General features: G+C 33.3%; 3 protein-coding genes across 3 annotated transcripts; 2 read left to right on the plus strand and 1 right to left on the minus strand.

Moving 5' to 3' along the window:
- The first annotated feature begins 12 nt into the window (after positions 1-12).
- On the plus strand, positions 13-3,607 carry LOC119190119. The gene is made up of 5 exons (XM_037441189.1): positions 13-53; positions 273-425; positions 2,409-2,512; positions 3,087-3,168; positions 3,432-3,607. The coding sequence occupies exons 2-5, from the start codon at positions 287-289 to the stop codon at positions 3,467-3,469; spliced, it is 363 nt and encodes a 120-aa protein (XP_037297086.1). The 5' UTR covers positions 13-53; positions 273-286; the 3' UTR covers positions 3,470-3,607.
- Positions 3,608-4,711: 1,104 nt separating this feature from the next.
- On the plus strand, positions 4,712-13,712 carry LOC119190018 (protein CREG1-like). The gene is given in 6 exon segments (XM_037441003.1): positions 4,712-4,850; positions 7,413-7,625; positions 10,857-11,011; positions 11,503-11,625; positions 12,911-12,992; positions 13,509-13,712. Coding segments are annotated over 6 exon segments (750 nt in total). The 5' UTR covers positions 4,712-4,837; the 3' UTR covers positions 13,673-13,712.
- A 2,444-nt stretch (positions 13,713-16,156) lies between these two features.
- On the minus strand, positions 16,157-17,398 carry LOC119190017 (golgin-45-like; the record flags this gene model as incomplete). Its single annotated transcript, XM_037441002.1, is given in 2 exon segments — positions 16,157-16,726; positions 17,096-17,398. Coding segments are annotated over 2 exon segments (447 nt in total), but the record flags the coding sequence as incomplete, so codon positions are not given.

Below are 17,398 nucleotides of genomic sequence, written 5' to 3' on the forward strand. Positions count from 1 at the left end.
GCACAACCCTCCATTGCTTGTTAATCCTGTACCACCGCCCAGCCAGTATCCACGTAAGTATAGTTTAAAAATTTACTAGACAAATTATTCAGTTATTACTGGTCAAGTTACCATGAACACATTGCAGTTTAGAAAAAGACAATATGTTCATTAGAAAAATATGATACATTGATAGTTATATATATATTACCCCTATTCACACCATATACCAATGTGTCGAGAGCATATACTTATATTGTGCTGCTTTAAACTGTGTGTTATGTGTCTTGCAGCAACTCGTCCGTCGATGGACGTTGACTTGCGAGGATCACGCGCGGCTGTGCCCCCGCTGCTCGACCAGGACATGCGCAGTCTGCCGCCCGTGCACCCTCCGCACCCGACGCCACACACCCTGTGCCGCCGCCGCAGCACCACGCGGCAGAACCGTGAGTGTACACCAATACTTAATATTTATAGCATTGGCATGCAAAATGACACATCTAAAATGAGTTAAGTATGGGAAAAGGAAAGTACAATTGATACCATTAAAAGAGCCTCCTATCTTGCTGATAGAATGGGCCTACAAATAAACAAATAATTCACCTTAACTTAGTGTCTTCTAACTGTAAACACTGACTACAATACAAGAAACGAGGATATCCACTTTCTAGTGCTGATGGTCAGTAAGCAGTGAATGTGGACTATGAACCTTAACATTCTGGGTTCAATTCCCAAACTAGCCATGTAACATCTCTTAATTTTTGACTTGAAAAACATATGAAATACTTGCGATTGAATCAGTGTAAAATTTGGTGATATCAGCTCGGCGATATGGATGCATTAAATGTGCCTCTGCCAACCCCTTTGAAAATAAAGACTAGTGACTTTGAATAAATTTGAAGGATTTAGTAGATTTCCAAAACCGAATCGGGAAAGCATTAGTTGTTATATAGATTGCATAATACTCAGTTGACATTTACATTCTTTGTCAAGTCCTGCTGTCAGTGTGGAGGTACCACAAGAAACGTAAGTTGCACAATCTGTGAACTATATTTAGGATTTTTGTATACATATTATTTTACAGACATATATCCTACACCACAATGTATGTTTATGTTGCTTAATTTTTTATGATTCTATGAAACTGCTTCTCATGATCGTTGAAAAAGAAAGTGAAATACGGATTACCGGTATTGGATACTGAATTTTATGTTTTGGTTTCGATCGTACCAAAATTTTGTGCGAGCGGTGCGGACGCAGGAATCATTACGAATCAACTTGATTGGTTATTTTCATTAATTTGAAACATTTACCAAAATGCAGCGATTTCTATTTTAATGTATATTTTCTTTTTTGTGTTTCTATTGTGTTGCATGACGTAGAAAAGTGACGTAAAAATGAGAAGTCAGAAAAAAATAATAACACAGAGACGCAATTGCGATATTTTATGTTGTTAAAATTCTCATTAAAAACTATGTTTATCTTATATATGTGGATATGTAGAGTAACAGATGAAAATCTCATAGGTATAGTCAGCCAATAAAGTATCTGAACTAATTAAAAATTTCAAATCGCAAACCTTTTGTATCCTTATAAACAAGCATTTTTTTTCACTAATAAAAACTTAAAAAATTATACTTTTATTTTAGATAAAAAAATTACATATAAATTGCAGTCAATTTGTAGAAGATTTTTCAATTTATTCAGCTACTTTTTTGGCTGATTGTTTATTTCTCTAGTGGTGGAAGCCTTTTTCCAGCAGACAATAAATAATACCGGGCTGATAATTATTTAATTTTAATCATGTTTTAGGATCATTTTTTAACCTGATGGTTGTTATATTTTTATTTATTGTAATGTTACCTAACCGAAAATTAAGTCCCTAACGTATTTTGACATCATATTCATAATTTTGATGTTATCTGGGTCGGTGTCATAATAGGGAACCGGTCTATGTTTGATTTTGTTCATTATTCTATATGTAATGGTTAATAATATGAAAAAGAAGCACTTCTGCGAAAACTGCATAAAAATTGGTTAAAAAATGGGCTAGTAATTCATATTTCAAATATTGTAATGTGCAGAAGTGGGCGCGTTGTGGGGATATCGCTTCATCTCTTTCTTTTGCACGCGTCGTAATTCCCGATGACGTCAAAGGTGGATATTTCGTCTCTTTTCTGTTTCTTGTTAATTACCCCTTCCACTGACATTCAAAGACTTATAACTTGTTGATTTTTACCGGATTTTAATAATTCCTTCTGTGTTATAATTTATACAGCGTATATATTTGATAATAGTAAAGAACAAAATGAGTCCGGTACCCTATTATGCCACTTTTACAATAAAGGTAAAATGCTGGTATAATTTGCCGACCGATCGCATACGTCATTTCAATATTGGGAATTAATACAATCCATTTTACTATGTAGGCCGTTCCCGCGCGACCCGCGTCTGGCGAACTCCCAGCCGTTCAATGCTGACCCAAGAGTGCGGCCCAACGACCCACGCACGCAGCCGAAACCGCCGCCGCAACGTAAGTGCATTTCCAACATGCAATTGGCATTAATATAAACAAACGATTTGCAAAATCACCTAAATGAACATGAATTTCTTAGTATTTTATGAAATAAGGTCAAAATTATTTGTATACTCGGCAGAATATTATAGTGGCAAACTAAATGAAGAAATAAATCTAAAACCGATGTTGACGTTTTAAAAGTTTAATTAACAGTAATATGTTGCTTTGCAAAATAAAATTCTAATTTTAGGACATTATCAATAATCTATAATGATTAGGGGAGTTTGGGTCAAAGCTTACCACATCAGTCAAACGTAGACTTTAGAACCTTATAATTTAATTAGATAATGTTATGTAGATACTATTTTCAGATGAGGTAAATGAAATTCCTAAAGATGTTGAAATTATAATACCACACACTTAATAAACAATATTAGGTATAGTGCAAAAAATATATACCTATCTTTAGCAGAAACGTTTTAATCAAAATAACCTATTATGTTGTTTTCCTGATTCCACTTGTAATGCAATCTTAAGTTAATTTAGAAACAATTGTAATATCGTTAACATTTTTGAATATATTTCGCAGCGCAATTGCCGCCGGCATGCCGAGCGCGGCACAAGCGCGAAACATTCAAGGCATACCATCAGGTGCTTCAGATCAAGAAAAGGTAAGTTTTACTAATAGCATGAAACTATTACACAAAAGCATTTTTTATTTCTATCATATATAATTTTTAATTGCTTACCATGTTATATTGTTCGCAAATTAATTTAAGAAATTATCTTTTTTGTTGTCTGGCTTAGCTTTGTCATTGAGATACCGCAAATTTTATCGAGACTTAGCCTTCGCTGTATGCTGAAATAAATTTAAAAAATCTGTACTTATATTTGGAAGGAATAAGTGTAGTAATCTGTTTTATTTTCTTCCCAGGCCGCGTTGATTATGCAAGTGTTGCAGCTATCAGATGAACAAATAGCATTACTGCCTCCAGAGCAGCGCGCTAGCATTTTGATGCTGAAGGAACAAATCGCAAAGAGTACTCAACAACGTTGAAATAAAAATGTTATTGCAATACAATTACTACAAATAAATTCCAATTTATTGCAGTTTCGTACTTTTTTTCTAAGCTTTTTAAAAACCTACGACATACCATATTCATAATAATTCTTATAAATTTATAATCTATTTTATTCCGATTCTTCCCCATAACGACTTTCCTTCCCGAACTTCACATAAAGGAATCCCAACACCTATAATTACTTAAATAAAATTATAAAACTACGATAAAGAATTTTGCAAACTAAAGATAACTGCTGAATTTATCTAACAATAAGTTGGTAATTGTTTATTACGTTATAAGAAGATAACATTATCTGTAAAATCAGATATAGAGGTCAAGTAAATTGACTCTTTATCGCGTACGTGATATTCTTATCGAAACATATAGAGGAGACTGGAAACATTGTGGAATTGTTGTGATTCGTAGAATATCGTCGATTATCTTTGAACAATCGAATATATGGATGCAGATTATACCAAAGGTTATATTTTTAGAAACAACTTTAAAGGAAGACAACTATTATAAGTATTGTTATTTACAGGTACTTAATTACTTCAGGTTTGCGTGGATATTAACAATTTAAAATCGCACCGAAATTGTAGGTTATAAAAAAATAATACGTATATTTCATAGTTTAGGGAGTTTGTGCGGGTTTATGAAAACAAAAACAATGAAACACTTTTTTATAGTTTAGTATTTACAGGACTAAAGTATAAAGTATGATGAATTAACTACCCACAATGTAAAGCACGCTTTTGCTTGCCGTTTGCTTTCAAATGAGTCTGAGTACTGAAAATGCGATTCCTTTTGAATTAAATCTTAATTAAAAATGCCTATTTATCGAAATTTTACCCAGTCAATCACTCACTTAAACGGTGATGCCTACACTGGGCTATGCCTGTATCGTATAAATAAATAAATATATGCCTGATCACTAAGACCCCAGTCTCCCCTATTGTCTACTGTATAGCTGAATATTGGCCAAATACCTACTACTACAAAATATTAATACTTAAGCCATTTTCTGTTTTAGTTCCGTGAAGACAAGTATAAGTATGTATATTTTCCTTTAATTGTGCTGTTTTTCCGGGGGGACTATTATATTTCTTCGGCTTATATAATACTTGATAGTTTAAAATAAAAACCAGTCAGTAAATTATATATTTATTGTGATAAGGTATACTTAATGTTACGTCATATTCTTCTGATACACTCTCTGTGTTATGTTGTATTTGTTTGAAAATGAGCTTAGTTTCATAAACACATTTTACTTTGTATGCTTGAACTTGGTAAGTATAAACAAATCGTTAGAAAGTTGCGATGTTGTATCATTGAAGTGGAAATATGTAAAAACTAAATAGTTGTACTTACTTATTAGTTTTGTTTTGAAACCAAATGAATGAGGTAAGCATTTCATTTACGTAATTTAGTTACCTTCTTACCTACATTTCTTATGTCTATTTAAAATAAAACCGACCGGTCGGTCTAAAGTCATCCCTACCTACCGTAGTCCGAATTAACCACACCTCTGATTTTTTCAAAACGTCTCATCCACTAGGGCCGGCTACAGTTATTCTGATTCGCCTTGAGAATATGGGTGGCATTTGTTTTTTAAGCCTATGTATTTTATAATGATTTCTTATGTTTACGCGAATGTTAGACATTGAAATTAAACTAATTTTCGGATTCTATCATCATCAACAACAAGATTGGCTACATCCTGAAGCGTGCTTCCATAAAACTTATTTTAAGCCGCCTAAGATTAGTCAATTTTACCACCTGTCAAGTGTCACATACCTCTACAAGAACCGGGAGTATACAAAATAGATTGCAACTGTGGCCTCTTATATCGGGCAAACAAAAAGAAATATAGGGACCCGCGTAAAAGAACATATAGCTGACGTGAAACACCGACGCTCGACGAAGTCTGCAGTCGCTGAACACTCTGAGGGAGGCGCCAATCATTATCTGCGACTAGACAAGCCACAAATCCTCGCCAAAGAACACCGATTCCTACCTAGGATGATTCGCGAGGCTATTGAAATTAAAAAACATCCTAATTTCAATAGGGAAGATGGTTGGAAGCTTGCACAAGCCTGGGATCCAGTTCTACATTTAATTAAATCGGAACCCAAAAGACCGGCTGCCAGACTTCAAGACACTGTGAGCTCATTCTGCGTAGATCGGACCACCAACAGCTAAAATTAAAAAAAAAATAATAAAAAGTTGTATAATTGTAAAATGTAGGTAGATATTGTAACTTTGACTTTACGGATGAACAACACCTCAGTCCCCCCCGTGACCATGAAGGCTGCAAAGTCTTCGAAACGTCGGGAGAAAATAAAATACTAACACCGCGATAGAATCCGAAAATTAGTTTAATTCCTATGTATTTTAATATTTTCTTGCATTGTTATTTAATAATTCATTGATTGCGGGATTAATGTTATCTGGTGGTGCGAGGAGATTGCTTGTCTCGCCTTAATGCGAGCACTCGTCAGCCTATTCGTATACAATAAGTAATTTTATATCTTCGTTGAATCACAAAAGCATTTTGTATGAAAATTACATTTTATGAGTATAAACTAGATTTTGTAATTTCCCGCCTGCCCAGTTATACATATCAATGAAGGTGGACATACACGAACATCACACATTTAGCAAGTTAAAAGGCCAAAATGCTCATGAGGTGCGCAAGATTGCGTCTTTGTAATGTTAATTTATGCGCCATTCGGTGAAGTTACTACATATCAAACTTAAAACGATGCGATAAGGTCTATATTTCATTAACAGAAATAAACTTGTATTGCTTTTCACTGTTACTACTTGCGTAAGTAACTAGCTGGTATCTTAGTATGGCATAGTACGGGCAATAATTCAAGTGCATGTAGTTTTAATTTATGTTGTTTTTAGACACAGCCCAAAACATAAAATATACCTACCTATTTTTCACATAAAATTGTTAGTTAATCAAAAGTCTAGATGTATTTTCTTTAAATTAACGCTGGCAAGTTTTTAGACGCGGTATAAACTTCGCAAATCGCAAGTGCAACATCACGTTTTAATTTGCGCGGTTTATTCTGTCAACGGACGTGGTCGTTGATGGACGAGTTATTCTCGCTTGTGTAAATAAGTGTATTGTTTTGCGTGTTATAAATAAATGCCGGTAAGATTATACCGTAGTGAATAAATTAAATATTAACACTGATTGTTTAAGTGTAGGGAGTTTAAATACCTAACTTGATTTAAAACTATGTTTCGAATGCATAAAATCTTGCCCAACTGCAATGCTACCTGATTTGAAAAATCTTACTAAGTATTATTTCTTTTTTCCTATGGACTTCAAGTGTTATCAGCGTAATTGTATTTTCATTTATATAGTTAAGTACCGAAGTTCTGACGAAAATGTATTCATTGTAGTAGATATGCGTAGGTAGGTAAACGAGACTGGTATAAGCAACAAGAAAAGTGCTTACTCATTGCCGTTATTAAAATAAAAGAAATATTAATGTTTGTAAATATATTTGTATGCTTGTTAGAAGTAAACATATTATAACTAAACAGCTCTATGTATATGCAATTACTACGCCCTGGACTATTTATATTTCGGAAAAATGTATATAGGTATGTATAATATTAATAACCAAGAGCAGCAGGACGTGACGGAGAAGTCAAAGTTCTGAGCAGTGTTGCTATTTTGCATTGGCAGGCGTACCGATAATAAGGCTGGCTTGGCTCGTCATTTAGTTGTAAAAAAATGAAGAACAGACGAGTTCAATATCCTCGGAATTTCACTCCTCTAACCAGTTTTATCTATTTATTATATTGACATACCTGATTTTTTTTTCTAGATATAAAGATGAAGTGGGCGATATTAATATTGTCGTTATGCTTCTTGAACATCTACGCTGATGGTAAATGGAGGAAGGATTACCATGATCGTAGGTCGCACAATGACGCGGCGAACGAAATCAAAACCACGAGCACATCCCACAAACAGAGAGCTGACCCACCAGACCACACGAAGTTGGTAGCGATGGCGCGGTATGTCCTTCATAACGCTGGTAAGTTGAATTTGGCTGAATTTCTTTCGTAGTTAACTGTAGGCGTTTCCAAGGTTCGACCAAGAGTTCATTCTATGCAGCATCCTAAGATCCTTATCTATGTACTATTATAGAAACTATGAGTGGTCATAAAATCTGGCCTAGCCAAAAGAGAAAAATCGCTACACGCTTGACTGTTGCTTCCTGCAATAATCTATCAAAACCACCCAGTGATAGTTCGTAGCCAGTTTTAAAATGACAATATGGAGGTCATTAATCATCGAGTATTTTGCATATTACGGCTGATAGGAACAAGAGGAGGCATATACTGTTTAATTTAATAAACAATACAAAACATGATCATCTTTCTTGAAAAGAAAAGTACGTATAGTTCTTTGTTAAAGTAAATATAATTATATCAATCTTCTAAAAGTTTATTTTATATATTCTTTATAGACAGAATCAGTGTTTTATTAAAAAACCTAGACGCTTAGTTTTAAACGTGTGGTCACTTGCGAGGTTGACCTTCTGAATACATGTTGTCGATCCTGTTTTAGGATTGCGTTAACCATTGTTAACCTATGATAACTTTTAATTTTACTCAAGTTCATTTATCTGTTTATTTCGAATATCTTGTAAATTATAGCAGAGGTAATCTTTATGTGTCACGTATCAAGATCATATAATCATAGAGATAGACGAACCATAAGATGATTCCATAACGATTCCGTTTTCTTAAGCATAAGCCACGGAACCCTAAAAACAGGACAGTTCATTACTCAATTTATGTAGTTATTGTAAATATCACACGACACGAACTTTTAAAATTATCTGAATAAAACATGACATGAGCCCGAAATTTACTTGGGAAGGCCTGCGTTTAGCTATGAACGGTGAGGCGATAGGTCGACAAAATGGTGAAATTAATGACGTGTTTGACGAATTCCAATTAACGTTTATTATTTATATCCAGCAACTGGTTGTTGATATGCTAACTTTAAACAGGCTGAGCAAATATAGACCAGTCTCTGAATAAATTTGTTTCTTTTCAATGTCGGTAATATAAATAATTATAAGTCGACAAATAACAACAAACTGGTTTTACAGAGGTGCAAATAAAGTAACATTTAGTCAGTTATATCCTGGAACATTATATGACTGCTTATATTGTGTTTATTCAAAAGACTTTTTGCGTATATGACTATATTCTTAAATTCAGAAGCTACATCTTTAACTTTACCTTTACGTGACAAATATATAACAATATTGTAATCTCGCCATTTGGATTCCATTCACAAAGTACGTGCCAAAATATTCGCCTTTTACATGTACGTCATGTGTGTAATGTTATTATTAAAATGTATATTTTTGTGAACATGAAGGTGATTATTGGCTTGTGTCTGGGTATTGATTAATATGGTGTGTATCATTAAACTGACAAAATGGTAAAAGATCATAATGAAATAGTATAAAAATGTGCCCACATGCTTATTGAAGACACACAAGAGCTCCTGATTTAAATCAAATTATAATATTATTTTCGATGTGAGCGGCGATAGCCTAGTTGGTTGTGGAACGAACTAACGAGACGAATGTCCGCAGTTTCAAAACCCAAGCGCACACACCTCTGACTGATCTAAAATCATGTGTGTATTCTTTACGATTTATCGCTTGCTTTAACGGTGAAGGAAAAATCGTGAGGAAACCTGCATACCTTAGGATATCTCTATAAGAATTTTGAGGGTATGTGTAATCTGCCAATCCGCACTAGGCCAGGATAGTAGACTAACGCCCGTATTCATAAACGTTATTTACATATCTAAGTACGGAGCATTGCTGTGATGAAAAGTCTGTTTCTCAGCTTTGTTTATCTGACAGCTTGCTGTTTGTTCAGCTTCGTTTATCTGACAGCCAATTAGATTAAAGTTGCATCTCAATTTTAACTAATTACAACGGCCCTATGTCCACGCACTGCGAAGACTGCTATGCCGTCAGCAATGACAAACAGCCTTGTTATCACAGCAATCATCCGTCCTTTAGATAAATAACGTTTATGAATAAGGGGGTTAGGCTTTATCCCTCTCAGTAGTAGAGGAGGCCAGTGCCATTATTATAAAATATTATTTTGGAGAGATTGCTCAAAATGAATAACTATAAACTAATTTTATAGAAAATAATTGAATTCTTTATTTTATTTACAAACATTTTATAAAGGGAATCCCAGTTTGCTGTTACGAATGTTTATTATCGGCCATATGCAATGTTTATTTTATTGGTGTTATTTGAGCGCTTCATACGATAACATTCCTTGCTGTTTATTTTATTTTTACTGTCTGTGGTAATAATTCTCATCATTACCACAATAAGTTATTCTCCTGCTATATTATATTCAGATGTTTTGCATATTTAAATTAATTTTAATATATTTAACTACCTTAGCTTATAGCTACCAAATTATACAAAAAGTGGACATTTACAAACAGGAATTCAAATTGGTATTATATATCTATATTTATAGGAAGGTATATCGCCAATAAAGACTTCGCAAATTCAACAAGAAATATAATAGTTAACACGGAAAACCGTTTCATACTACATAATACTTGAACTATGCCCTTGACCTCTCAAACCATATTATATTTATACTAAAGAAGGCGGTACTACTCAATACCAGCAATTAACACTACGCTCAATTGATTTTTGGCTAATATTCGTTAGAATGCAAAATTATTATATCTATCCTACAAATATTATAAATGTGAAACTTTGTGAGGACATTTGGATGTATGTATGTTTGTTCCTCTTTCTCGAAAAAACTACTGAACAGATTTGGATGAAACTTGACAGTAATGTAGGTTATACATCAGAATAACACATAGGCTACAATTTATAATGATTTTGTGTAATTTGGTCATAATATTATAAGGATACATATCAAGTAAAAAAATGATCCCGTAAAACTCCTTCACGCGGGCAAAGCCGCGAAAATAAACTTGTCTTATTAAGCTTACAAAATCTCTTTTTTTTGCTATAAAATGAAGAATTCTTGAATTATACAAAACGCTCATTAAGAAAGTTCAAGTGTTATAAAATTAATCTTATTTTTCACTTTATACGTCTCTCCTGTAAAGTTAACATTTTCAAGTTAGCGTAGTGTTAATTGCAGCTGTTGTAATTATGTATGTAGGTACCTACATATAGTTTGTTAATTTGTTTTGCAGAAGTTTAGCGATTATAACTTATTTTTTGTAGATTGGGCTTCATTAGCGACCATATCAGTACTTCCGGCCATTGAAGGTTTTCCGTTCTCGAACGTAAAATCGGTGGTGGATGGATCCCTGGCAAATTCCACTGGAGTTCCGTACTTCTACATGTCTCCTTTGGACTTCAGTGCCCGAGACTTATCGGTACGTATATTTCTTTATCTTCCCCCATCTTATAGAAAGATCATAAATATATTTAGCTGGCCGGCATTTTTCTTGCCCAGCACTACTCTCCGCTATACTCAGCGTAGACATCAGTTCAGTAACTTCAACGCAAATAATTGTGTAACGCTTAAAACTTAATAAGTACTATAAACAAAATAAAATGCTTATGTAACATTGAAAAATATTAAAGATCTACGTATTATATAGGTTTGCATTTCGCTGTTGTTTGCATACCTTTTATAAAATAGCATCTAAATGAAGAAATTATGACTATATTTAATTTATTCTTATCAATAAAGTAGGTACATACTTATAATGAAACAAGCTGTTGGGGACACAACACTGTTTTCTAGAGTTCAATAAAGGTTATTATAATTTGTACTTTGGTTCTCAAAACATCGAAGGAAAGTCATGACCGTAAATATTTGATGTAAGTAAAATAATGATGATTCATTGTTATGTTTTTATAGAAAAACAACCGCGCTACTGTCTTAGTATCGCTTGAAGAGACGCGATACTGCGAGCAGCAGAAATACGACCCAGAAGACCCGCGTTGCACCAGGCTTATGTTATCAGGAAAGATGAAAAGGTAAGTTTAATATGAGAAACATTTATAATATGTTTAATCATAGTTCCATGGACGTAAAACCAGTATGACAACTGCGACTAGTACGAGTTTGATTTTTTATTGTTAATTATGTAACACTTAAAAAACATGTACTGTGTTACCTTAGAGAATGAGCTTTCTACATTTAAGCCGAAACACTTTATATTTTGAAAATTGGTAACGTGAAAATACGTGTGGCTTTTTCTATTTTCCAACAATTTATTAAAATTATAATAGTATGATACTGGGTTCAAATTTATTTTGGGCCTTTTTTTTTATGTTTTAAAGAAAACGAATAACGAAATTTTTTTTGCATTTTACGAAGGCTGCGTCTGAAGTCTTCGAAACGTCGGTAGAAAATTATAATTTAACCGCGATTGAATCCGTACTTATAATAGTTTTATTTTAATGTCTAACATTGACGTCAACTTAAGAAATCATAACGAACAATTTGCACGTGATTCGTGAATGATTTTCTTTGCGACTGTACGTCAATCATTTTCAAAATTCCGTGTACAATACGCAATAATATTAGGTATGTTCTGTGGTAAGTAGTCATAATACGTAAGATAATTATTTCTTTGTTCGATAAATACTTTCTTTGTGTATTTATCGGCAAACATTAATCCTATATCGTCGGAAATAACAATCTATTCATCAAACTTCGTTAACGAAAACACTAGGTTTTTGTTAGAATCAACAAACAGTATTCATTAAAATGACCAGGCGTAAAATGTTATGATCTCAGCAGACCGTATCTAATATTAATAAATATCAGTATGATTTAAAAAAAAAAAAGATTAAAAAATCTGCATTAAATATCAATCCTACACCAAGCTTGTTCAATTAACAATGAAAAAATACGTAGGTGAGATCAGGGTCCCTATCTCGTCTACGGGCCGAATCCATCTGCAATTACGGGCGGTTCTAATCTAAGATGGAATAGGACCCCTGAGCTTACCTTCACAGAGAAGACTGCCCTCAAACTACACTGTCATCCGAAAGTCCATTGTAATCCTATATTAATACTGCATATAAATTATAATATATACCCCAATGTTATACTTAGGTAAATATGTTATATCACATACCAAACACAAAACAGTGTTTGGTATGTGAGTTGGAAACATAAATTTATTTAAACTGCGCTATTGTATTTCTTAATGCCCTTCAAATGTAAGAAGATTCTCAATTTGACTGTATTTTTTAACGAAAAATATTTTGTTTCGTTCAGAATTAGTCATATGTAAAATCTGCAAATATTGTTACAGCTCAAGGAGAATACCCCAGAGTTCACATTTGCGAAGGCGGCGTTGTTCGAGAGACATCCTGCGATGGCTCATTGGCCGACAGGTGAGTACACGACGATAGTCATGTAAATCAATATTATTGCAATGCTAAAGGGCATTAGCACTGTAAACTCGCAGTGCATCCTCCAAGCATACCTAATACAAACAAACTTTTCCGACTGGTAATGTGGCGAAGGGGCCATATAATTCGATTCCTGTCGGCTTCTCTTTATGTAGAATGTAATTATCAGTCTGTATATATGCATATTAGTAAGTACCTATAGGTAGCGTCGGGTACCCTATATCTAAAAATTTCAACTTTCGCCACTGTGGTAGAGTACCTATAATAAAAAGTAATTAACAGTTTCAATATTCTACCAGTTTGTTCCACTAATATCATTTTTTTTTTTAATTTATACATGAGAATTAGGTTTATCGAATATTACTTATTAAGTCAAATACAATAACCAGTTCATTAATGCTTAAAATATAACTTTTTTTGAGTATCTAAAAAATGAAGTACAAAAAAACTGACTAAAGAATTTATCGATAAGGTCAACGATTTTTTTCCCATTTACAGACCACGACTGGTTCATCGGCAAATTGAAAATCGTCCAAATTGCAATGGTGGACTGGTTCGGAGGAGCTAAATACGTGCCGGTCCGAGACTATCTCGCTTACAACTACACCGGCACTGAGATGCTGGACTACCACAACCAACTCCAAAAGCATACAATTATTTAAAATAGTTGTATACTCGTGAAATAAAATTAATATAGTATAACGACTTGTTTTATTTATTGAATAAAACTTAAAATTGTAATAAACTGGAGAGTCAAACAAAACGAAAAATATAATATTATTAACCTTTCAAAATTTTACTATCTCTCGTAGTGAATTACGATACTTAATGTGAAATAAAGTACTTACCATTTTAAATAAAATAATAAATAAGATCAGGAGGCGCTATTCCGTCTACGTGGGTAAATCCGTCTTTGCACTTACGACCGTTCTAAATCAATATCAGCTTTGATAGCCGTGGAGGCAAATAGAAGATTTTTTCAATCTTATCAATCGGTAAGATAGAGTACCCTAATTGCAAAAACACGGATATGTCCCCATAGAGGGAACTGGGCTCCTGAGTTAAAGTTCTACTTAAGTAAAAGTTGTAGAATACTCTATTATTAAGCTGAGTCTTCACCAGGCAGAAGTTGATATTTTGTGTTGTATTATGTATAAATGTAAATCCATAACAAAATACACAAGTTGTAAATTTCTGAATAACCAATTAGCCAGATAACTTAAAATATTTAAAGAGTACAATAAGAATATTTGATATGCGAAAGAGTCATCAACTAATAATAAGTCTTTCATTGTGTGATATGCCAATTCAAGTGACAACTATTTTGGTGGGGACATCTCTCATCTCATCTTAACATTTTACCACTAGAGCCCAGATGGATAACTTTAACCACTTACTTCACTTCAATACCAAAGTTAAGTTACATTTAAATTGATAATATCTAACGCCCGTATTCATAAAAGTTACTAATCTAAGGACGAAGCATTGCTGAGATAATAAGTCTGTTTCCCAGCTTTGTTTATCTGACAGCCAACTAGATTAAAGTTGTATCTCAATATTAGCCAATCACAACAGCCCTATGTTACGCACTGTGAAGGCTGCCATGCCGTCAGCACTGAGAAACAGACTTGTTATAGTCTGTTCAGAAGGAGAACCGTCGTGGCCGAAAAGTGAACTAATTTTACGATTTTTATATAGCAACTCTTCCACGCCATATGGTAAATGTTTAACTTATTTCTCATGTCGTATTGCTTTGTTATAAACGATCTTGCGTGTTGTTTTAAGGGATTTTTGTACAGGAGCATACCGAAACTAAACAAAAAAAGTAATTAAGCATAGTAGCGACTTCAAATCCCATGACGCGACGGTTCTCTTTCTGAACGGACTATATCACAGAAATGCTTCGTCCTTAGATAAGTAACGTTTATGAATACCAGCGTAAGTATACACTGCAATCAGTATCGCAGTTTTTCATGAATAATTATGGATAATTATTACTTAATACAAACCGGAGTTATTTATTATTCCGGTCTTTAACTATTTAAATATTCTGGTACAACATAATAACGTACCAATTCAATGACTTTTCCTGTGCCGTATTTACCTCCAAAACAAGTTTTATTTTCCGCGAGTGAATAATGGCTAAGGCTGTGTACCCATCCGGAGAATGCGCAGAAACGGTGGAAAATGCCTGCAGTTAATGCAAGAGTAGTTTCCTTCATTCAAATTTGGATATTTTATTATTAAATACAGCAATTATTCGTATTTGAAATATTGTTAAGAGAAGAAATGGAGGCGTGGTGGTATTATCTAGCTATCTCTTTCTCACCTATGTAGTGTTATAGCCGGTGACATTAAGTGACGTCAGAGTTTGCTAGTACTGTTATTTGACAGCTACCCTTTCCACTAAATTTCAAAGTTTTATAATCCCAGGCTCCTTTATAGTCTCTTTCTTTGCCTTTATTTTCTGTTCTGATGTTGTCTATAATGTTATTGTATGGCAATGACTACGCGCGATGCGTAGCCAGCACTTACAACTTAGAAGTCAAGAGCGACAAGAGTTTTTCCCAAACAAGCGCATTCGCCAGATGTGTAAGCAGTTTAATGTGTCTTGGCAAAGGTCAATTTTACACAGTCATTGCATTGAACTACATATAAAAATAAATTTATGAGAGTTTATATCAAGGCGTAAAGAAAGATTTACAACCACTTTTTATCGAACCAATGCTTTTCGTTTTAATTCAACGTTCCCACATTGAAATGTTAAATTAGAATTACTAGGGCCGTTTCAAAAGGTCATAGCTTAAAATTAGATTGAAAAGTTATAAGTATTTCTTACTACCCTCAATTTGAAGCTACACTATATAATATCGACAACGTAAAAATTATTATTTATTGAGTATGTAGAAATTTTACTTCTCAAATCGAATTTCGTGATTAGGCTAAGAACTTTTCTAAAGTCCCCCGTAAAATAGAAAAATGATTTACACTATGATTTATTATTATAGCTCAAAATATATGTTACTATTTAAATGAGATCTATGGAAGTATGTAGCCAATTTGAAAAAGCAATACTGGTATTAATATATTTTATAAAACTTATAATACCTACATAACATAAAACGGGAGTAATTAAACTCGATCAATTTCCTTGAAGTAATCTCAAATATTTTGTGGTTTATTATTTTATACTTCATAGTGTATAGTTACATAGAAATTATGTGATGAATTTCAAATTGATTTTATTTTAATTTACATGGTTTTTAAAATATTTTTTTAGTATAATAGTTTCATAATTCTCCATATCACACCATCACACATTTATATTTCACTAGATAAGTCTGGAGAAAAAAATCTTAATTTATTACTATTGAACAATCTGGAACTAGGTTTAGTAGACAAACTGGAATGGTATATGGACAATATAAATAGTTATTGCAATATTATATTCTAATCATAAGAAAAATTTATAATAATAAGTAACAATACAATTCTATATAATACAAATATTGATACAACCGAGATATTTTGGAAATACACAACCAATATGTTATAGTATGTACTGTCGACTGTTATAATAACTGTACGCGGCCGTTGCAGTGCATACAGGATGCTACTGGACGCACTGTGTTCCCAGTGTTGGTGTAGGCGTGATGAACCAACGCATTTACGGACACCTCATTGCCCTTCCGAACTTCTAAAGGCATTGCCATTACCTGGGGAAATTATGTTAGTTAACGAAGATACATAGGATACTCTATAGGGTGATATTTTGAATTTAACTGCTCCATCTGAGCGATTCACCCTGTATAGGTGATGTTTTTTTTAAGAGTAATTTTATAAGATTTGTTCCTGGTTGATTACTTGTTTTCCCAACAATTACACATTTAAAAGACCCTGTCTGTGAGTTATAAATAACATAGCAAACATTTTCCTTATTTAAATTAAGTACAGAATATTAGAAACTATATGGTATTGGTTGATAAACCATTCATTTTGTTTCGAATTATTTAAGTAAGATTTTATTATAATCAGTTACCATCAGGCGAATCACTTGCTTGTCTACCTAAAAAAAATTTACTTACATTTTCTGCATTCATCTCTCCATCTGTCATAGTTGGAAGATTGTTCAAATGGCTGACATCTTGTTTCTCAACCGAACTGCTAATATTTTCCGATAATTTCAAATTAACAGATGCCAAATCTATAATGTTTGTGGAATGCGGCATTGTTGCATTAAAATTGAGATTTCCAATAGGACGGTTGTACATACTACTACCAGAGTATTCAGATATTGCTATATTTTCCAACCATTTCTCATGAAGACTGTACAAGTTTTTGTAAGTACAGAGTTGCATGTCTCTCACTCTACATTTTTCATCCAATAA

The sequence above is a fragment of the Manduca sexta genome, chromosome 21, assembly GCF_014839805.1.
Source record: "Manduca sexta isolate Smith_Timp_Sample1 chromosome 21, JHU_Msex_v1.0, whole genome shotgun sequence".
Taxonomy (NCBI): domain Eukaryota; kingdom Metazoa; phylum Arthropoda; class Insecta; order Lepidoptera; family Sphingidae; genus Manduca; species Manduca sexta.